Genomic DNA, 22,318 nt, shown 5'->3' with positions numbered 1-22,318 from the left:
GAGTCGTCCATCTGCTGGTTCACTCCCCAAATGGCTGCAACTACCAGTTAGGAGCCAGAAGTTTCTTCTGGGTCTCCCACATAGGTGCAGGGGCCCAAGGACTTGACCATCTTCCACTCCTTCCCAGGTACATTAGCAGAGAGCTGGACTGGAAGTGGAGCAGCTGGGACTCGAACCAGTGCCCATATGGGATGCAGCACTGCAGGCCCGGGCTTTAACCCACTGTGCCAGAGCATCGCCCCTCCCCACTCTGACTTTTGAATCTAGACTTTCTAGCAGATATGAAGGAGAATTTTGTTCTACTTTTGATTTGCATCTCCCTAATGACTAATTATGTTGAGCATCTTTCCATGTGCCTATTAGCTTGTTGAACACCTTCCTTGGAGAAATACGTTTCACTCCTCTGCCTATTTTTAATTGGCCTATTTGGTTTATTACTGGGTTGTAAATACTTGTTACATATTCTGGGTACAAATCTCTTATCAGATACATGGTATGCAAATATTTTCTCCCAATTTTGGGTTGACTTACAGTCTGTGTGTGTGTTTTATTTGAGAGGCAGAGTTAGAGAGAGAGGAAGACAGACCCTCCATCTGCTGGCTCACTCCCCAGATGGCCACAATGGCCAGAACTGGGCTGGTCTGAAGCCAGGAGCCAGAAGCCAGAAGCCAGTAGCTTCCTCTGGGTCTCCCGTGTGGGCGCAGGGGACTTGGGCCATCCTCTGCTTTCTCTGGTGCACTACCAGGCACCTGGATCAGAAGTGGAGCAGCCAGGACACCAACCAGTGCCTATATGGGAAGCCAGCACCACAGGTAACGGCTTTACCTGCTACAACACAGCGCCAGCCCCCATTCAATTTTTGGAACTGTGTGGAGAGGCTATAATGAGCTAATTTACATACGCATTCCCTCAGACTTCTTGTCATAAGAACACTTAAAATCTCTTGGCAATTTGCAAGAATGGATCTTTTGAACTGAGATCTGTACCATTTGACCACCGACTCTCCATGCCCTTGCTCCCGGTCTCCTTCACGGGGCTCTTGGCAGCACCTGTCTTTAATTTTGGTAAGCCCTATTTACTTCTGTTGCTCAAATCCATTTAGGCCCTCCCCTTTTCTTCTAAGCTTTATAATTTTTATTCTTATATTTCAGGCTTTGATCCATCTTGTGATTTTTTGAAATAGTGTGAGCTAAGGGTCCATTCATTCTCTTGCACAATGCTATACCCTGTTCACTTATAAAGAATTTTTTCCTGTCGGATGATTTTAGCACTGTCGTAATTAGCTGATTTTATGTGAGGGTTTATTTCTGAACTCACAATTCTATGCCATTAATCTATGTCTACCCTTGTGCCAGTACCAGAGCCTTGATTACTGATGTTTTGTATTGTTGAAACCAGCTACTCTGTTCTAAAGACGGTTTTGAGGACCAGCAAGTTAAGCCACTGCCTGCAATGCTGACAACTCAAAGGGGCACCAGTTCAAGCACTGGCTGCTCCCCTTTTCAGCCAGCCCTTTGCACACCACCTGGCAAAAGTGCAGACGGCTCACATGCTTGGGCCCCTGCCGCCTACATGGAGTTCCTGGCTCCTGGTTTCAGCTTGGCCCAGACCTGGCTGTTGTTTGCAACGATTTAGGGACTGAACCAGCAGATGAAAAATCTGACTGTGCTTTCTTTTACAATAAATAAACCTTAAAAAAATGTTTTGGTGGGGGGTGGCATTCTGGTGCAGCAAGTAAGCTTTCACCTGTGACTCCCTCCAGCATCCCACATGGCCGCTCCACTTGCGATCCAGTTCCCTATTGCCCCTGGGAAAGCAGCGGCAGATAGCCTGGGTACTTGAGCCCCTGCCATCCACGCGGACTTGAGTTCCAGGCTTGCTACCTGGAGAGTGAACCAGCAAATCAAAGAGCTTTCTCTCCCTCTCTGTAACTTTTTTTTTTTTTTTTTTTTTTTGACAGGCAGAGTGGACAGTGAGAGAGAGAGACAGAGAGAAAGGTCTTCCTTTTGCCGTTGGTTCACCCTCCAATGGCCGCCGCGGCTGGCGCGCTGCGGCCGGCGCACCGCGCTGATCCGATGGCAGGAGCCAGGAGCCAGGTGCTTTTCCTGGTCTCCCATGGGGTGCAAGACCCAAGCACCTGGGCCATCCTCCACTGCACTCCCTGGCCACAGCAGAGGGCTGGCCTGGAAGAGGGGCAACCGGGACAGAATCCGGCGCCCCGACCGGGACTAGAACCCGGTGTGCCGGCGCCGCTAGGCGGAGGATTAGCCTAGTGAGCCACGGCGCCGGCCCTGTAACTCTTTTAAATAAAGGTTGTTTGAGGCTACTTTAGGACACTTGTAATGATCTTATAATCAGCTTATCAGTGTCAAATCAAGTGGGACTGAGTAGGAAGTAATACAGTAAGTCTTTCAACCCAAGGATGTGGCTTTTTCCTCCCATCATTTTTATCTTCTTCCTTTTCAGCTTTTTTTGAGTTAGAATCAGCTTTTTTACACTCACCCGTCTAGTTATTTGAAAGTGCTTTTTACTCTGTGCTACACACTGGAAACAAATGTTTTAAATGCAAAACATTACACATCATTTTGTTGAAAGGTTAACTTTGTCAGACTTGTTCCCTGCTATCCCTGAGTGTTACTATCAACTCAGCATAACCCTACAGGACAATTTTTGCTTCAACTTCTTAGGAATGCCTCTCCTGCAACTCCCCATTCATTTCAGCAGTCAGGATCTTTATTACCCCCTATGAACTCAACGGTCAATTCAGAATCCTGTACCACCAACTAGAAAACCACCATACTTCCAATCACCCGCTTGGTCAGGAAACACTTTGTTCCCTGTTAATGGCTGATGATTTGAGAATACTGTGTACTTGCTTACGTACATCTTCTACCTCACAGCCTTAATAAAAATTGTTTATGAAACTGTAACCTAGATCAAGGAACTTGCCAGATAATGCAGCTGTACATTATATTGACGCTCTATTATGCCTCTAACCATTAGATCACTTTTACCTTGAGAGATCCAGGCTTCGAAAACTGGAAATCAGAAAAAAATAAATTGAACCAAGACACTGGACAAGAGGCTCAGCATGAGCCTATACACACACCTCCAGGGGTTGGCAACACCAGCAGCCCACGTTGGTGCCAGTTCTAGGTGCTCCACTGATCTAGCTCTCTAATGCACCTGGCCAAGCAGTGGAAGATGCCCCAAGTGATCCAGCCTCGGCCTCCACCATGAGAAACCAGGTTAAGTTCCAAGCTCCTCCCGTTGGCCTGGCCCAACCCCTGCAGTTGCAGCCATTTGGAGGGTAAAGATATTTCCAATTCTTTCAGTAAATGAATAAATCTTAAAAAAAAAAAAAAAAAAACACTCCTAAAGCTTACAGGTTTGAGAGTGAATATTATAGCTTCCTAAAAATCTATTCAATTGCTTCTGAAACTGCAGTTTTACTAATGGGGCCCTGAAATTAAAGCCATCACACACTAACCTTTTAGATAGGTCTTCGGATAGGTGCAGCTCTGGCTAATTTTCAGAATAAAAATACCCATGGGCCAGGCCATGTGACGTACAGAATGCTATCATGCCCGAAAACCAATCAAGGATGGGCATGCAGATCATATGCTGATTTTCAGAATAAAAATCACTGCGGTCCAGGCCATGTGGCATAGCAGGTAAAGCTGCCACCTGCAGTGCCAGCATCCCATTTGGGTACCAGTTCAAGTCCTAGTTGCTCCACTTCCACTCCAGCTCTCTGCTGATGTGCCTGGGAAAGCAGCAGAGCATGGCCCAAGTCCTTGGGCCTCTGCACCCACATGGGAGACCCAGAAGCTCCAGGCTCCTGCCTGACTGGCCCAGCTCTAGTTGTTGCAGCCATTTGGAGTATGAGCCAGCAGATGGAGGACCACCCTATCTCTCTGCTTCTCTTTCAAATAAATAACCTTTATATATATATAAACATGTATATAGAGAGAGCACTGAATAGTTTATATAAAACAATATCTATGTCACCCAATACGTTGAATGCACATGGAAAATTGTAGAAGAGTCCTACTTTAAAACAAAAATAAAAGAATATAGACAAATTTTAAAATGTCTTTATTATTAATGGCAAGACGTTGTTCATTCCTCCTTGCATTCTTCCTCGCTGGTTTTCTGGACACAGCTCACCTGATCCTGCCAACTGAAGAACATGGTAGGATTACTGCCCCGAAAGATGTGAAACAGTGATTTATCAAGTTCTCAAATTTAACATTACTTAGCAGCACCAAGTGAACTTGGCACTAAAGAATATTAATCAGGGGACATAGTATTAATGGTGATTCACACACTAGTAGTGTTACTTTTATACCACCCAAGAACACCTCTGAAGTAAGGATTATTCAACTTACTTAGACCTTTTGTCAGTCTAACAATCCGTAGCTTTCCTTAAGTTGGCTCCTGCTGTATGTTCGAGAAATTTCTTATCCACCTGTAATTATAACATATTTTCATTAAAAATAGGTTACACGTAAATAGCATATACATTCTACTGACATTAACAACGTTTTGTTCGGACATGGCTTCCAATCAGTGACTTCATTTATATTTTTTGCTATATAATGCTTAGAAAAACCTGGCCCACAAAAGGTTATCTCCTCTTAGATTTTCCTCTACTGTTTACTGCATTAAAAAATCTTGGGGCCAGTTTGTTTGTAAAAAAGAAAAAAAAAAAAAAAAAAAAAAGAGTGGATAGTGAGAGAGACAGAGAGAAAGGTCTTCCTTTTGCTGTTGGTTCACCCTCCAATGGCCGGTGCAGCTGACGCACTGCAGCCGGCACACCGCACTGATCCGAAGCCAGGAGCCAGGTGCTTCTCCTGGTCTTCCATGAGGGTGCAGGGCCCAAGCACTCGGGCCATCCTCCACTGCACTCCCGGGCCATAACAGAGAGCTGGCCTGGAAGAGGGGCGACCGGGACCAGAACCTGGTGTGCCGGTGCTGCAGGCAGAGGATTAGCCTAGTGAGTCGTGGCACCGGCCTTGGGGCCAGTATTGTGGCATATAGCAATCTGCATGAGCGCAGGTTCAAATCCTGGCTGCTCTGCTTCTGAGCTACTTCCCTACACACTTACAAAAGCAGCTGAAGATGGACAGCACAAATACTTGGGGCCCTGGAACCCATATGGGAGACCTGGATGGAGCTCTTGATTTCCACCTGGACCTCCACTGGCTATTGCAGCCATGTCTTTTTCTGTTTCTCTCCCTCCTAACCCATCCTTCTGCCTTTCAAATAAATAAATCTTCAAAAATAAATCTTATGGGGATTTTTTTCTAGGTCTAAAATACAATTTACAGTACTGGAAAAAAATAGTCATTCCCATTAACTTGAGCTTTCTTTTCAGTACCTTTTAAACATTCTTGTACCTATTTACCTTTTAAACTGTGTACCTTTTATAGCAGTCCTGACATTTCTGTAATAAATTTCCCACTTACTTTCACATTGACACCAATTTTCGAATCAAAAATTATGAGATACCATCTTAGGAGAGCTAACAACCTCAACAATCAAGTTTCACCTCATGCAGCCAAATCCAATTAGGTTTACTATTAGACAGTAGATAAATCAAAGTCCAATAGAGGTTTAAGACTTATTTTAAGGAAACTTACTTCAAGTGAATGATCCTCCAGCATCAGCCAACATCAATCATTCTCACCTAAAGAATAATAAGAAAAAGTTAATATAGAAGACACGGGTATGAAATAAAGGCTTGAAAATGCTAGTTAACTTCAAAATTTAAAGAGTAAAAATTCCAGAGACAAAGATTGGGGATAAGTTACAGCTTAAAAAAAATTAGGAAGAAACTTCATGGGGAAAAACAAAAATCTAAAAGTATTCTTACATAAAGTAGGAAGTAGACACCTTGAGTTAGAAAGAAAACTTTCTTTAAAATGCAAATCCTAACTCCTTTTCACCAGTCTGAGCACAATGAAGTTTGACTGCAACCCAAAATATACTATCCCTTATGTGAAGGTATGTGACAACGGTCACCTTACCAAATGAGTTTATCAGCTCTTTTCATCCAGAAGCACATACCCTGCTCCCCATTCAAGTATGTCTTCTGTTCTCAGGTGGGCTGACCACCTTTAGCAGGAGTCTTTCGAGTGCACCCTACCCCTTCCCACAGTACACAACACTGCAGTGGTTACCCTGCAATCCTGTAAAGTGCCTTGTTCAGTCCTCACTGAATTTTAAGTTAGGGCAGGGAAGCTATGCCTTACTGGGACAGCAAGGAACTCAAGGGAGAAGACATCCATTCACCTTCGCTATATGCCTGGCAGGGCCACAGAGCACAAAAACAGATTAACCTTAATTCAAGTTCAGGTTTTTCTTCCTTCCTGTATCATTACAGCCACAGGTACACCAAATAGTTCCCTGTTGCACATGTACCATCCATAAGGGATACTATATCGTTTTGCATTCTTCCCCCATTCTCCAGATTATACCTAACCTGTTCTACAACCAGCCCCCTTTCACCCTCAAAAAAAAAAAAATCTCTTCAGCACTGGTGTTCAAAAGCAACATTTTTATGGTTGATGGTTACCAGCAACTGTGAAATTTCCACAGTTGAGTCTTAAAAATTGCCAATCATTATCTAGCAGCAATGACAGATGATTAGGAGCAGTCAAATCCTCTGAATTCTTTCCCTAATAGGCAGCCGTTTGAGAACTGCACTAGCTGACAGCACTGAAACATTATCAGCTAAAGCCAAAACCAATAAAGGCCCAGAACAAGCATCCTGGCTCTCTAAAAACCTGTCCAAAATCATTAAGGGAAAGGCAGTAAATGCAGGACTGTGATCATGTCACTGCAGCTGACAATGATTAACAATAAGAGACATGCAACCCCCATTAAGGTTTAAAGTCCAAAACTAGTCACACGCATCTCTCTATTGGGGAAAAGTGAACTATGCATTCTTTGTAGGTTTGTAGCCTTCTGTGAAGAGTACCCATTGCATTTCTTTCATCTTTCAGAAAGCACCGGTATCTGTTCCAAGGGCCTAACAGTACGAAAATACATTCTGGCATCACACCTCTGATCTCAGACTGTTGTCATTATGAAATTTTAGTTTGGTTTGCAAGAACAAAATTATGAAATACAATGCAAGCACCTCGGTATAGCATTACTACTGAAACCCACTTAATTCCCAGCTTTTTGACTGAGTGCTTAAAAAAAACCCACTGCACTAAAATTCACAATTTGAAACTGCATACAAATTAGTAAGAATCGACTTAAGTCACAGGTTTCTCATTCTAAAGTGCAAAAGTCTAATCATCGTGAAGCAGAAAAAAGCTAAAGCAAAATTAACCCCCATCCCAATGATGTTCCTGAAGTCCGTATGTCATTCAAGTGCATTCTATGAAAATTGTTACTGCTGAGAAATTAAACCTGAGCTTTTATTTCTGGACACCAATCACTAAACTGGTAGCAAGCACTGGCCACCAACTTAAAGGATTATGACACAGGAACCCATCGGGGTCCTGTGCAGTTTAGGGATGCATTCATCGCTAACACTGAGCATTATGTTTGATCTACATTTTCTTATTTGTATGGAGGAGCTGAGCTAGTCACAGTTTTTGCTTGACTGGACTACACATAATTACAAATCTGCCCCCACCCTGAGAACTGCTTGCCAAAGAGCAAGCTAATTTTCTTAATACAATGAAAAAAGAGTCTCATAGTCACGTATGGAATGTTTCACCGGCATTTATGCAAAGGAAGCCAAACTTTCCAGTTACAGAGCAGAGAGCGTTGTAGATGAAAGCGGTTTCTCATGCATGCTAGCTCAAAACCAGTTCAGAGACCAAAAGTTCCAAGTTGAACTGCGGTCTGGAACAATAGTTGATGCAAAGCTTAAGTCCTAAGCAACAAAGAAGGTGCTTTTGAAGACTTTTCTCTTGTAATGAAACATTTTGGACTATCATCACATCCCTAAAGCTGAGGGAGCCAAATTCAAAAGGCTACTCTGAACATATGCAGTCATCCTACAGAATACGACGAAGTCTTAGGATTGGGAATGATTCCCAACATGTTCAACTGTAGGCAAGTCACTGTTCCACACCATTTTCCCCCAGGTTTAGAGTATAGAAGAGACCAATCACATAACTTCAACTAGTCACATTAGGTTCCCATCTAGGCCCAAGTTAGTAACGAAGGTGTTACCACGGAGTTCATGTTTTTAAGAAACTTTCAATCACATTACAAAAGCAAAAACAGACTGTACCTTTACTCTTGATTCACTCACTTGCAGAATAATTACCAAGTTTGCATACTGAAATTACTGATATTGCCAACCTATGGGCAGGTCAGTTTGCTGTAACAGAGACTAACCATCACATGTGCTGAATAGAGTCCGTGTCAAGGTGCTAAGATTTAGCACTCCAGTTCCCAAGTATGATTTGGTTCCCTTTCCCCCAGCACCACTGATGTGTTCCATTTTATTGTCAGTTACAATGCAACTAAAGAAAACCACACAACTGAGTCAGAGATACCAAAGAATCAAGTTTGCACTTTTTATCTGAGAACTGCAACAGCACTGAATTCTGCCTGACAAATTACGGTTCTAACCCCAAACCCACGCAGTTTTGATATAAGCTACTAACTTTACCATACATGTGTTAGGTGCTGCACTGTAATTTCATTGTCAGAAGTGTGATGTCAGAATGCCCACGGAATAAAAGTACATAGCAAGTCACCAAGTTAGATTATATTGCTTGTTACCTACCTGTATGCAGTCGGCAATGAGAATCTTGGAGCAAGCAGGAATACTACATCCGGGTCCTAATGTCCATTGCCATTTGCGGTACTACGTTCCTCACAGTTACGCACTGCAGAAATGCTGGCTAAATGCAGTTATGTAGCAGGCCACTACTTTAATAGTGCATAGTTGCAGTCCAAGAACACCAGAAAACATTCCACCACGACTTAGTGGCTTGCCCAAGAAAAGCCAAGTATCTAAATTTTTATCTGCCATAATATGCTACTTATAAAATTGCACAGGCGTAACATTACAGTTTCCCAAATTGTTATCTGTTTGTATTAGTGATCTAATACATCTATCAGGAGTGGTGGGGTTTACAGTACTTCATAAGGCTGATAATGTTCCGAGAAGACAGGATTATGGTTTTACTAAGTAATGTGAGCCAATGGGTTAAGCTTACAGGTTATCTATTAAATGAATACACTGGGGTTTTAGAGAATGCAGTTTATAGATTAGGAGAAACGTTTTAAAAAAAACCAAATGTTCCTCTTAAAACTATGAGAGAAAAGGAGAAGAGGAAATGGGGGCAGGAAGCTTCTTAAAATGAGAAAAATGGCTAATATACTTCAAAATCATTACCTTCCCTCTCCCACCCAAGTTTCATTATCAACTTTCAGGAAACTACTTATTTTAAGATGACTTAAGTTCACATTAGGCTAAAATCTAGCATATATATTGCAAGACTTACTGAAAGTCTGAGTCACTTACAACCCTTGGTACACTGCTGTTCCAGTGATGGAAAGTCAAATGTCAGTTGATACTAAGCAACATTACTTGCTAAACAACGTTTAGCAATTAATTCTACAGCCCACAGCAAGGGTATCAAAAGCCACAACTTTCAGGAGATAATCCATTAGCATCCTTCACCACTCTTCAAAGGTACAGTACTACCAAAAACTTAATTTAGGGGGTCTGTGCCAGCATCCCTTATAAAGAAAGGCATGTAATCTGAAAAATAAACTGAAACATTAATTTTATAGGCAGATTTTCCCACTTTCCCACCAGCCCCCGCCCACACACATTCACGTTTACCCTTTGTGGGTGTCCCATGAACACCCCTTATTTTCTTGGCATCAGTAGAGTCCCTGCTGTACAATTCAACCAAATTGTAACGGACTCCTTTTAAATCAAGTCCCTTCTTTCCGTACAGAGAAATCTTATATTTATCACCAATTAACAACTTTGATTCAGGGTAAAACTTCCTCATTAACTCAATTATGGTAGAACTACCCCTACCCACTTCCAGTGTGCTAGTGAATAGATTCCCTCCCTTAATCAGCACACCGTGTACCTGTCAATTATACAACAGAATTTGGTGACATGCTTTCATGCTCCACTGGTGTTTTAACTTGTACTATCCCATTTCCAATGTGGAAAGGGTTCAGTTTTCCAACAATAGGTCTCCTTATGTACTGAGGCACGATACTAAACTTCAGCATGTTTAAAAGTTTGATTTAGAATTTTTCTTTTGCCAATTAGCACCCAAGAATAGAGGTAAAAAGGAAGACACATTCCATACCATAATGTACCATAATGTACAGATTTGAATGGAATAATAACTAAGAACAAAGCCAACCATTCAATTTCTTTACCTACTGTTAGAAAGTTGTTTCTCTAACATATTTACACTGGGAAATCAGCTCCCATTGTACTAATAAACAGTAAACCATCTATAATATTGAGTCAAAGTCTCTTGTTCTAATGAAAGGAGATTCAATGAAGTTGACAATTAACTGACAACACCATCGAAACATTCCATAACTTTATGGTGGGAGAAAGGAATATCTGTACTGTATCTGTACTGTGTAGCATGAACAATTCTTGCTACATTAAAAGCAAACTATGTAAAAACAGATTAACAAATTTATAATAAGAATGGTTATCTGCAGCCCTATTCATTATTAACATCACCACTAGCTCTCAGAAAAGAGAACCAATAGATTTTTATAGTCCTACAGATTTTGCCCAACAGAAGTAGCACAAGGAGGTGTAAAAGTTAGAGTATAAATGAATGTGTAAATAGCTAACTCTAGGGTAACTAAACTTTCTTGCTTTCAAGTTGTTTTTCAGACTATATCCCATCTTTATAAATCACTTGAAGTAATACATGAAAAGGCTTCATGTTTAACAATCTTTAATTCAAATGTAAAACTTCCAATACAAGCCATTTGTAGGGCTTGGGATTTGTTGTTCCTTTAAAAACAAGAATGGGGAAATGCAACAAAATGATCTTTCCACTTTTTAAAAACTTTCAAGGAAGGGATAGATCATAGGGCCATGAAAGATCCATTTAACCAAACCCAGTTTCTCCCCTACCAATAGTCTTAAACCCATTCCACAATCTTAATTACATATTCCTGAATGAAAAGATTTACAGTTCAGCTTTGCTTACATAACCATTGAAAAATACTTAGCACCAAAGCTTGCTTCCTGTAATGCCAAACAAATCATGAAACTACTTCAGTATTCGTTTCTTTTTAAAACAAGGGGGCAGTTATTTGTAGAAGGCAGTAGTTAGCCTCCAGGTACACTTCCCAGAAATGGCATAAGCCACTCAAAGGTCTAGACGCTCTCATGCTTTCAAAGTGAACTTAACTTCTTAGCCTAATGTGCATAGAAGCATGAATGGCAAAGTTGAAGATCAATATCATAACTATTTTTTCTATTTATTTGAAGCACAGTAAAAAAAAAATTGGTACACTTTGGAAATTCAGTGGCACAGGTACACTGCCGTAACTTGAGGGACATTATACAGTTAAAAAAAAAAAACCAAAAACAAAACATTAAAAAGGAAATAGAAAGGAAAAAAATTTTTCTCCTGTTTCAAACACTGCATTACATAATTTTACCTGCCCAAACAGACCATTTACAAATATTCGGTCAATAAACTGCTAACATCCATAAAAAGGTAGCTTTCTTACTAAAATGCAAGAATTTAAAAGATCGGTATCTAAACAAGAAGACAAAAACAAATGGAATGAAAGCCTAAATATCACATCTAAAATCGGGGCTTTTTGTTGGGGCCTTCATACTCTTCTCTCCCTCTACCATATCCTGCTGGAGTTCCAGGCCCCATTCCTCTAGGACCCTGTCCACCCACAGGCCCCGCACCTCCCTGCCCAAAGCGCTCAGTACGCTATTGGAACAGTAATTAACAGTTCATTATATGTAGTTGATGTCCATGTGTGTTAAGTAAATATTTTAGAAGGTTCCGTAGTCAACGTTCGTCGATACAATCACCAATGAGTCGATCCACAGGTACCGGGAACATAGAAAGGAAAAAAGGGTAATTTGAAAATTAGTTTACGATAATACATGCCTTGTGGTATGTTCCCACTTGAGCCATTCTCATACACCTGTTTCAAAGAATAGATCACCTTCCCTGTAGTGCTAAAAAATTTAAGAATTAGTGCAGATGTGAAAATCCATTCCAAAATGACTTCTAAGAAATTTCACATCAGATTAACCCACTGAGAAGCTTGCAAAAATCACTTTCAAGGTCTGAACAGAAAATTAATCTCCAAGTAAGCCTAACAAGCCCAGTAAGACAGATCCAATTCACTCAATGAAGTGACAAAGACCTACTCACCAGTTAGTGGCATGTGCTGCATAAGAAACCTTGTGCTTTTCAAGATCTTAAGACACATCTGCTAAGTTGCAGAAATCTTAAAAGGTTGAAAGTTTTAACAAAATGCTACCGGACTACAAAAAGAAAAAGCATAAAGACTAAAAGATTTAGTCACTTAACCGGCACAGTTTAACTTGATCAAAAAAACTTGTGTTGCCATATTCTCACAGGGATACCACTTCAGAGCCAGCACTAATAACCAGAGCCAATTACATTCACAGAACTATTCTGTGATATTGCAAACTGACTGAACATACAGCCCACCTTCAAAGCAACCCAAATTTTCCCTTGGGTCTTTGCAAAGTGCACTGACACTGCTACAATTCCATGTTTTGGGTGCCTCCCAAACAGTGGTAAGACTAAGCGCAAGTGACTGCAATAAAGCAGTGACTTCATTATTCCATCTAGTTAAAGGTACCTTTAGACTTGAAACAGAAACAGCAGAACCCTATAGGAATGAATACAAGCCCAGAAGGCTATATTGGTTTTTGAATTCCATTTAAAATAGACTAGTTACTGAGAATACTTCTCCAAAGAGAAACTATAAAACTACAATAGGGATTAATTATTCCTATATATTATTTTGGCATGTTTTAGAAAATACTATTAATTACTGGACAGGCTAAACCTCAATCCTTTATTTTTAAAACTTAAAACCTCTAGGGTTTGTACAGTGTATTTTATGTAAAAAGGTTATTTTGGAGGTTTCATGATTATGTGTTATAATAGCTGAGAACCCAGGTGCTAGCTACCTAGAATAAAGAACTTTAACTGTAGGAACATGACGTCAAATCAGATTTTACAAATTTGATAAAGAACAATCTGTCTTTAGGAAAGATATAAACTCAATTTTTAGCCACATATTTTAAAAATTCAATTTGAAGAAAGCTAATAGCACTACATTTAACCCAGCCATTTTAAAATTCTAGCTTAAATTCAAGAAGCCATAGGTGGATTTTAAATAGGTGAGGCCCCATACTATCTCCTTACATTTCTATTTATAAAATCTTACGAGCTACACACTGCAGCTCCACTTTTTGCCAAAAGCCTGTAGGTGAACTAATCAAATTCAAGGCAGCTTTAAAAATGCACTCAAAACCCACCAAAATTCAGTACTGAAGATTTGTAAAGCCTTAATGCAGCCACTCACACCAATTCACTTTATTGTCCTACAGCATCTACCAGGCTATCTGTACAGCTAAAACATGATAGCATCAAGAAGGTTCAGATCAAATGCACACAATTAGTATGCTTGAAATCATTCACTTTTGCTATCTTGTAGCAAAATAGAGATGTCAGGTTTTTTTAGAAGATGTTATCTACGGACAGGCCCAACAGGCAGAAAACGACGAGTCAAAACACTACACAATTCCCTAACGGGATAGAAGCCACACCAAATAGAGGTCAGAGTCCTACATATGTCACTGCAACATGTCTAAACCTACAAGCTGCAAGTCTGATTCCTACCTATGGCAAATACCAACTTAAAAGAATGAGTTTGCCACTTGATTACTCTCACTTGGGTGTAGAATAATCAGATACATTATCTAACATCTAGATTTAGGTTTGCCATGCACTGAAGTTCAAGAGTGCACAAGCAATATAGTGGAAAGCACCTCAATCTACTTATTGCCAACGATAACTCCACACACTAACAGCATCGACTCCTCTGTGGTCACCATTATCTTTTAGGTCACCACACATTGAGTTCTCCTATGTTGCCAAAGTATTCCTCAGCATTACAAATTTACATGTGATAGGGGGAACTAAAAGAGGTCCAGTCAAAACCTATTTTAAAAAAAAACAAACAAACACACATAAGTTGTGAAAAGAAGAATTTCCTTTGTACTACGTCCAACAGGATACATTACCATGTCACTTCCCATCATGGAACCACTCATGGTTGCTGGTGGAACTCCAGGGTTAGCTTCATAACCTATGCCACCACCACCACCTAGAGGTGGAAATTTCTGGCCTCCTGAACCATAGGGATCTGGGAAACAAAAATGGTGGTTACATCTCCACCAGAATACATCTTTCAACAGCTACTGTTAATTGAATTTCCACGCTTACCTCCCATGTTCATTGCTCCTCCACCTCCCATTCTCATGTCTCTTTCTCTCTAAAACAAACAAAAAAGTCCTTTCATACATCTATACTTAGTTAGCTCCAAAAGACATTTTTTCCATCATCCAGGGTATCTTTAAAACTAGCATTATAAACTCAAATATCAAAAACACCTATAAAACTTTTCCCTATCCATGAAATCTTGTGATGCATACAAATAAAAATCATGGCAGTCACAAACACATCTTTAAAAAAAATGAACAGCAGATGGGAATTTGGTCTGGCCTTTAAGCCACTGGCTGGGACATCTGCATTCCAGACGGGAGTGCCTGGGTGAGATCCAGCTTCCTGCTAATGTGCAGCCTGGCCCAACCCAGGTCGATGCAGGCATTTGGGGAGTAAACCAGTTGATGGGATCTGTCTCTCAAAAAATAAAAGTTTAAAAAGATAAGTTCATCTTGGTAGAAAAATTTTTTGAAATACATGTATAGTTTTTGCATAATGCTCATTTACCGAAAACTTTTTGGAGTACTTTTGTATTTAATTGTACAAAAACTTCCTTCCAGGTACCTACAAGTCCTGTAGCAACTCCAATTAAATAGCAATAATTGACTTACTGGATCCATGTAGCCCATACGACTGTAACTTTCCTCCCTTTGGCGTCTCATTTGTTCTTCCATCTCACGTTGACGAATCATCATCTCTTCCTCCCTTCTACGTCGTTCTTCCTCTTGCCTAGAAATGTTCATGAGGTTTATAAACCAATGTATCCTCCACATCTTTCAATATTCAATTTAAAGAAAGCTAACAGTTTGCCTAGGAACCTTAAAAAGTCTAATAAGTTAGGACAACAAAGAAAACAGAAAACAGAAGCCTATAATCTAGGAGCGTAAGACACATTCTCTGGCAAGAAAATAGGCTTTATTAATGAAAATCTTCCCTCTATTTCGCTGTTCAGGGGTACTGAAAAAAGCTCATGGAAATGTAGTAAGCTGAAATCCATACTTCATTTTTTTCATGATGCACACTTTCATAAGCCTTTCTGAATAATCCTCACATGGATTTGAAAAATGTTTTGTACTAATCTTTTACTCCCAAAATGGACATACCAGCTGGGACTGGGCCAGCCAAACTCCATCTGGGTCTACCACATGGGTGGCAGGGACTCAAGCACTTGGGCCATCTTCTACTGCTTTCCTACTCAGCCCATTAGCAGAGAGCTGGATCAGAAGTGGAGCAGCCAGGGACTTCAACCAGTGCTTACGTGGGATGCAGCATCAGTCAGTGGTTTAACCAGCTGTGCCACAACACCAGCCCCAGGACTTTAATCCATTTATTCCATTTCCCACGAATTTAAACCAGGAATGGGCCTAAAAGATGCCTAAATTCCTAGGCAGAAGCTGGGAACTGGGAACACAAGCTCCCACATGGATGATAGAAACCCAATTAATCGTGCCATCACTACTGCCTCCCATGTCGTGCAATGGAAGGCACTGGCAGGAAGCTGGAGATGGGAGCCAAAGCCAGGTATTGACCCTGAGCTCAAGTACCAACACAAAGGATGTAGGCATCTTAACTGCTAGGTCAAACATCTATCCCTCGGTGAACTTTTAAAGTACCTTCGTAAATGTTAAACCAACAAGTATCTAACCTGTGTACTTCATCTGACTCACCTCCAAGAACTGAAAACATTTTTTCTAAATGTTGGAGTATGTCAGAAGAGTGAAGGCTCAGATTAACAAAACTTTACCTCAACTGCATTTCTTTACGTTTCTGCATTTCTTGATTGTGAAGTTCTTCCATACGTCTTAATTCTTCCTGACGTCTCATTAGATCTAAACATCAAAAAATATTATTTTGGCTCCACATAAATAAGACTCTCATAAGTTCAAAAACCAAATTCACAGAGGATTTTTACCTTGGCGCAAAAGATTTGCCTGATGTTCATGATAGGCATCTTCCATTTCACTTTCCAATTTATCTTTTGCATCCTTCATATTTTTTTCAACTTGTTCCCTCTGCTGTTTCTCCATTTCATCCAAAGACTTCCATCGCTGAGAGTATTCATATTCAAACGTGCCATGCTGAGCAAAGCGTGGAGGAGTTTCTCTCTCCCTGAAAATAGATGAAGTTTTAAACATGAACCAATTTGTGGATGCACACCAGGAACACTAAATTTCTCTAAAAACAATGTTCTTCATGGACTAACATTCATAAGGAGTATAAACCACCAAGAATCACCACTGTACATAGAACACAGAATGAGACGAATCAATGTATCTCACATGGGATCTCAGATTCTATTTCACTGTACAGGGGTACTGAAAAAAGCTCATGGAAATGTAGTAAGCTGAAATCCATACTTCATTCCCTGTTGTCAATTGCCTCTTGATTGATACCGCTCATTTAGAAAAGGGCTTATTTAGGTATTAACACTCAACTCCGATTTCCCCAAGTTGTACCAATTATTAAGGAGACAATCAGGATGTAAAATCAACATCGTTAGAAAAAAAAGCACAAGGCTCCGAAGTAATGACAAATCAAACAATTACTGATCTGATTAGCAGACTTCTCACATTTACTGAAATGTTGTTGTACCCCCAAATTACATGAGAACCAGGATTCCATGTTAATATAACCACCTCTTAAAGTATTTGAATGGCAGCTTCAAAATCTGACTTTCTGAACCACATCAAAGGATAATCCATTATCAAATAATCCTATAGCTTTTAAGCAAGATTGGAAAATTACAGCAAATTTTTTACACTTAAAAGTTTACTCAAGCTTACTTTTGATACATCGGATTCTTCTGTGCAAGCTTCTCAGGAAGACCATCTTCATCATCTAACTGTTCGAGTGGTTCCACAATGACTGGACGAGGAGTTCTAGTAACAAAACAATCCCATCTTACTGCACTGCAACCACCTCAAGCGAGTTAACAGAACTTAAAACATGAATAAGCACAAGACAACTTACGTTGTCAGTAAGAAAACACCTTCACTACATCGTTCAAATGCTTTTCTTGCTGCTGGTTTCGAAGCAAATTCAACAATGCCTTTCCCTGTAGATCTTCCTCTATCATCCACAATTACAACAGCCCTTTCAATAGGGCCAAACTGGCTAAAGGCTTCTTCCAACAGTTCATTGGAAACATATGGTGAAAGATTACGAACAGACAGGGCGGCAGCGTGGGTGGCAAAGCGAACTCGAAGCTGTCTACCCCTCATGGGCGTATCATCAAGTTCGGCTTTGGCGATTTCAGCCAAAGCTCTAGATTCCTGTAAATATTAGACACTCATGTTAATGACTGCCAAAACCAGCTGGTGGCCAGTCTCAAACTGTCACAGGCCCAATTTCCACTCCCATCTACCATTATCTTTAGGGAGCCCTCCCGACACAACCCCACCCCCTTTTTCTTAGGCAGCAACAATTACACCTGTGGCAGGTGAGAGGAAAAGACCAGCTTTATCTTTCCCGGTTAAAAAACCAAACCATCAGCATTAGCCACCGCAGAAAACCACACCCCTACCACTTGTTAACGCTGACCAAAACACTCACAAGTTTAATAAATCCGAATCCTTTGCCTTTGTTGATAAAAACTTCTCCTGGTTCTCCGTATTTAGCAAATAACCTTTTGAATTCATCCTCTGTGATATCAGCAGGTAGATTTCCCACAAACAACCGACAGCGCTGTGTGTAAGTTTTCTCTCCAGGTCTCCTCAACAGAGACAAGTTGGCTTTAAACCCCTAATAAAACAGGGAGGAAATTCTCAGACACCACGTCGGAAAATCAGAAACGAATGCCTATTTCCCCAACACTGGACATTTTAATTATCCCAAAATACATCAAGATGAGGTTTAAGGTCAAAAATGAGGCTCTCCTACATTTGGCAAATTTCCAACGTAATCATAGCCTACGAAAGTCGCGATCTGCCACTCCTGAAAACGCACACACCCACCCGAATGGACTCTCGGCCCCTCCTATCGAGTTCCTAACAGGCAAGAACTGGGAATCAACTACTAAATAGCAAAAAAAGCTCACAACCGCCCAATCTCGTCCCCGCCCACCCGGCTGGCGAGATCTGCACGGCGCGGCCCTCCCCAGCCCCACGCCTCCCCTCCGGGTCTTCCCCGCGGCTGCGCGCGTCCCCGCCAAGGCCGCTCCGCTCGCCGTCTTCGCAGCAAGGCGGGCTGCCAGCCCCGGGCCCGGCGGCCCCGCCCCACAGCCGCGCGCACGCGCCCCTTCCGGCCGCCGACAAAATGGAGGCCGCGCGCGGGGCGGAGGGGAGGTGGGGGCCGCCGCCATCTTAGGGGACACTCACCTCCGAGTCCGAGATCTTCTCCTCGCTGCGGCCGCCGGGGCCCCCGGGCGGGGGCCCCTGGTGGTGCTGCTGGTGGTAGGGCGGGTGATGCTGGCGGCCCCCGCGAGGTTCCCCGCCGCCTCGGTGCGGCGGCTTCGGGTGGCCGCCGGGAGTGCTTAGGCCCGGGCCGCCGCCGGGCTTCGGCCCGCCAGGCATTTTGCCGCCTTTGGGCCCCCCTGGGCCCGGACCCTGCTTAGGCCCTGGACCCGGAACTGGGCCTCCTGCCGGGGGAGGCGGCGGGCCCCCGGCCTGGGGGGGAGTGGTCGGGACCCCGCTGCTCGGCGGCGCCGGCGGGGGCGCCCCCGGCGGGGCCGAGGTGACGGCGGGCGGCGGGGTCGGGGTGGGACCTGGCCCCGGAGGGGCCCCGGTGGTCGGCGGAGTGGCGGGCGGGGCCGAGCCTGTGGCCGGCGGCGCGCTGCCTACTCCGGGAGCGGGGCCGGGCCCCTGAGGAACGACAGGCTTGGCCGAGTCCTGCGGCGGCGGTGGCGGCGGCGGCTGCTGATGCGGCTGTGGATGCGGCGGCGGCTGATGCGGAGGCGGCTGCTGTGGAGGTGGCTGTTGCGGCGGCGGCTGCTGCTGCTGCTGGTGCGGAGGCGGCGGCGGGATCGGGGGCTTAGGGCCGCCCGGGCCGGGGCCCATTGGGCCACGGTTCTGATTGAGGCCCATGCCGGGCGGCGGGGAGCGGAAGTCATGGAGGCCGCCACGGCCTCCGCCTCCTCCGCGCCGGTGAAAGCCGCCACCGCCACCGCCGCGACTCCGGAACCGATCCCGAGACATTTCTGTGGTCAAGGGGCGGTCGAGGCAGAAGCGAAGAAGACGCGCAGGGAACGTGGAGGCCACCTTGCTTTTCACAAAATGGCGGATGACACAGGCGGCGCGCCGCCTTTGTCCTCTTCTTATATAGCCCAGGTTGGTATGGCCCCGCCTACTTCTCGATCGACAGCTGCAGTAGCCAATTACGGATACTGTATTGGATGACACAAAGTGACGAACCTATGATCTTTCCAATTGGCTCCCGGGTGAGAGGCGGGAGGAATGGAGAGGAGCTGAAGTTTCCAGTTGGCCAATGAGCGGAGAAGAAGTTGGCTGTCGTCCACTGTGATTTGCTGGGAGGAATTTGAATGGATATGCCGGAGCGACTTTGCCGTGAAAGCGAGTACCGAGGGCCCTAATCAGCTCCTGTGGAGAGATGCTGGGGGTCTTTTCTTTCTTGATTGCTCCTAGGAGCAGTTTGGTGCTATATTTGCCTAGATGTTCTCCGGTTCAGAGCTACAAACTGAGGGCTATTACGCAGGCTACCCAAAGCTGGGCCAAATTAGAGAAATAAAATCTTACCGATGTCAAACACTGAACACACCCTGATTTCATTTTGTAACGTAGAAATTCAGATTTGTTGTGGCGGCATAAACTTCGCGATACACTCAAGTGGGTGCATGTTTGTTCAAAAAGAATCCTGCTATGTGTGCATATACGGTAATAATTTACATACAAATCACGGAGAGCGATGGTATACATTTTTTAAATTTCACCACCCTGTAACACTTCCCGGATAAATTAAGGTCCTTAAAATTTGCAGTATTAAATTATCTGGGAGCAGGTATTTGGAGTAGTGGTAGAGATGACGCTTGGGATGCCCGCTTCCGTTATAGGAGTTGCTGTTCTCTTACAGGGTTTGAGTTCTGGCCCAGCTCCAGATTCCAGCTTTCTGCTAACACGTATCAGGGGAGGCAGCAGTGAGGGCGCAAGTGCTTGGATCCCTGCCACTCTCGTGGGAAATAGACTGATTTCCTAGCTCCTGACTTTGGCCCGTGCCAACCCTGACTTGCCGGGTTTTAGGGGAATGAACCAGGGGAAGGGAGATCTCTGTATCAGTCTCTTTCTGTCTCTCTGCCTTTCAAATAAATAAGAACAAATAAAATAATGTAAAATCTATATGGAATCCATCAGTGGAGTCCTTGCTTAAAAATCCCCAGCTTATGGGGCTGGCACTGTGGCATACCAGGTAAAGCTGCAGCCTTGCAATGCTGGCATCGCATATGGGTGTCAGTTCTAGTCCCCACTTCTCCACTAGTGACCCAGCTCTCTGCTAAAGCATGAGAAAGCTGTAGAATATGGCCCAAGTCCTTGGGCTCCTGCAACTGCATGGGAGACCCAGAAGAAGCTCCTGGCTCCTGGCTTCAGGTCGGCGCAGCTCCGGCCATTGCGGCCATCTCGGGAGTGAACCAGCGGGTGAGACTTCTCTCTGCCTCTGCTTCTCTGTAACTCTGCCTTTCGAATAAATAAGATAAATTTTTAAAAATATAAAAATCCGGATGGCGCTGCGGCTCACTAGGCTAATCCTCTGCCTGTGGCTCCGGCACCCCAGGTTCTAGTCCCGGTTGGGGTACCGGATTCTGTCCCGGTTGCTCCTCTTCCAGTCCAGCTCTCTGCTGTGGCCCGGGAAGGCAGTGGAGGATGGCCCAAGTGCTTGGGCCTTGCACCTGCATGGGAGACCAAGAGAAGCATCTGGCTCCTGGCTTTGGATCGGCACAGCGCGCCGGCTGCGGCAACCATTGGAGGGTGAACCAACAGAAAAGGAAGACCTTTCTCTCGTCTCTCTGTCACTAACTCTGCCTGTCAAAAAAATAAATAAAAATAAAAATCTTTAACTCCCTTGAAGTCCACTAGCCATATCTTTTAATACCCACTCTCCCAAGTTAGTGTCATCACAGATTTTTTGGTAGACCATTTCTCTGTCAACATGAGCTCAAGGCTTGTTGTCTTCCCTTCCACCTCTGCTTCTGTTCATCTTTCAACATTCATTTGGATTGTCCACCCACCACTGTCAGTGTCTCACCTCTAAAAAATCTTTCCTATTTTAGCCATCCACTGCTCCATAATTCCCCCGTCATGGTTGTGCTTGTGTTTGCTATTGCCAGTAACTACACTCGTCATCTGAAGTCTGGTTCAGGCAGCTCCCTCACTGATCATGCCTTTCCTCCTGGGTTTGATTCCAGGTTCTGACTCCTGACTCCGCCTTCCTGCTGATGCAAACCCTGGGAGGAAGCTCAAGCATTTGAGTTCCTGCCACTCACCTGGGAGACCAGGATTGAGTTGTTTCCTGGCTTCGGACTCAGCCCCTGTAGGATCACAGGATCAGTAAATAGATAAAAACAGTCACCCACGTCTCTCTCTCTCTCTCTCATACTCTTTCCCTGTCTGCTTCTCAAAATAACGTTTAGGGGCTGGCACTGTAGCATAGCAGGTAAAGCTGCCTGCAGTGCCGGGATCCCATATGGGTGCCAGTTCGAGTCCCGGCTGCTCCACTTCCAATCCCACTCCCTGCTACTGTTCCTGGGATAACAGTGGAGGGTGGCCCAAGTGCCTGAGCCCCTGTACACACAAAAGAGACCTAGAATAAGTTTCTGGCTCCTGGCTTCAAACTGACCCAACTCCAGCCATTGCATTGCAGCCATCTGGGGAATG

General features: G+C 43.6%; 1 protein-coding gene across 2 annotated transcripts; it reads right to left on the bottom strand.

Annotated features, from left to right (window-relative positions):
• Positions 1-4,081: 4,081 nt before the first annotated feature.
• SFPQ (splicing factor proline and glutamine rich) lies at positions 4,082-19,734 on the bottom strand. Of its 2 annotated transcripts, none has more exons than XM_008273701.5 (12): positions 18,815-19,734; positions 18,051-18,239; positions 17,469-17,770; positions 17,282-17,377; positions 16,411-16,607; positions 16,243-16,327; positions 15,110-15,227; positions 14,499-14,547; positions 14,297-14,418; positions 5,646-11,933; positions 4,392-4,471; positions 4,082-4,183 (listed from the first exon to the last, which is right to left on the bottom strand). In XM_008273701.5, the coding sequence occupies exons 1-10, from the start codon at positions 19,628-19,630 to the stop codon at positions 11,796-11,798; spliced, it is 2,112 nt and encodes a 703-aa protein (XP_008271923.1). In that variant the 5' UTR covers positions 19,631-19,734; the 3' UTR covers positions 4,082-4,183; positions 4,392-4,471; positions 5,646-11,795. The 2 variants fall into 2 exon arrangements, with proteins under 2 accessions (XP_008271923.1, XP_069934877.1); XM_070078776.2 differs by having other exon boundaries at positions 5,646-5,692.
• Between the last annotated feature and the right edge of the window lie 2,584 nt (positions 19,735-22,318).

The sequence above is a fragment of the Oryctolagus cuniculus genome, chromosome 7 (genome assembly GCF_051225735.1).
Source record: "Oryctolagus cuniculus isolate XC-2025 breed Fujian yellow rabbit chromosome 7, ASM5122573v1, whole genome shotgun sequence".
Lineage (NCBI taxonomy): Eukaryota > Metazoa > Chordata > Mammalia > Lagomorpha > Leporidae > Oryctolagus > Oryctolagus cuniculus.
This window is presented reverse-complemented; position numbering and strand designations above follow the sequence as displayed.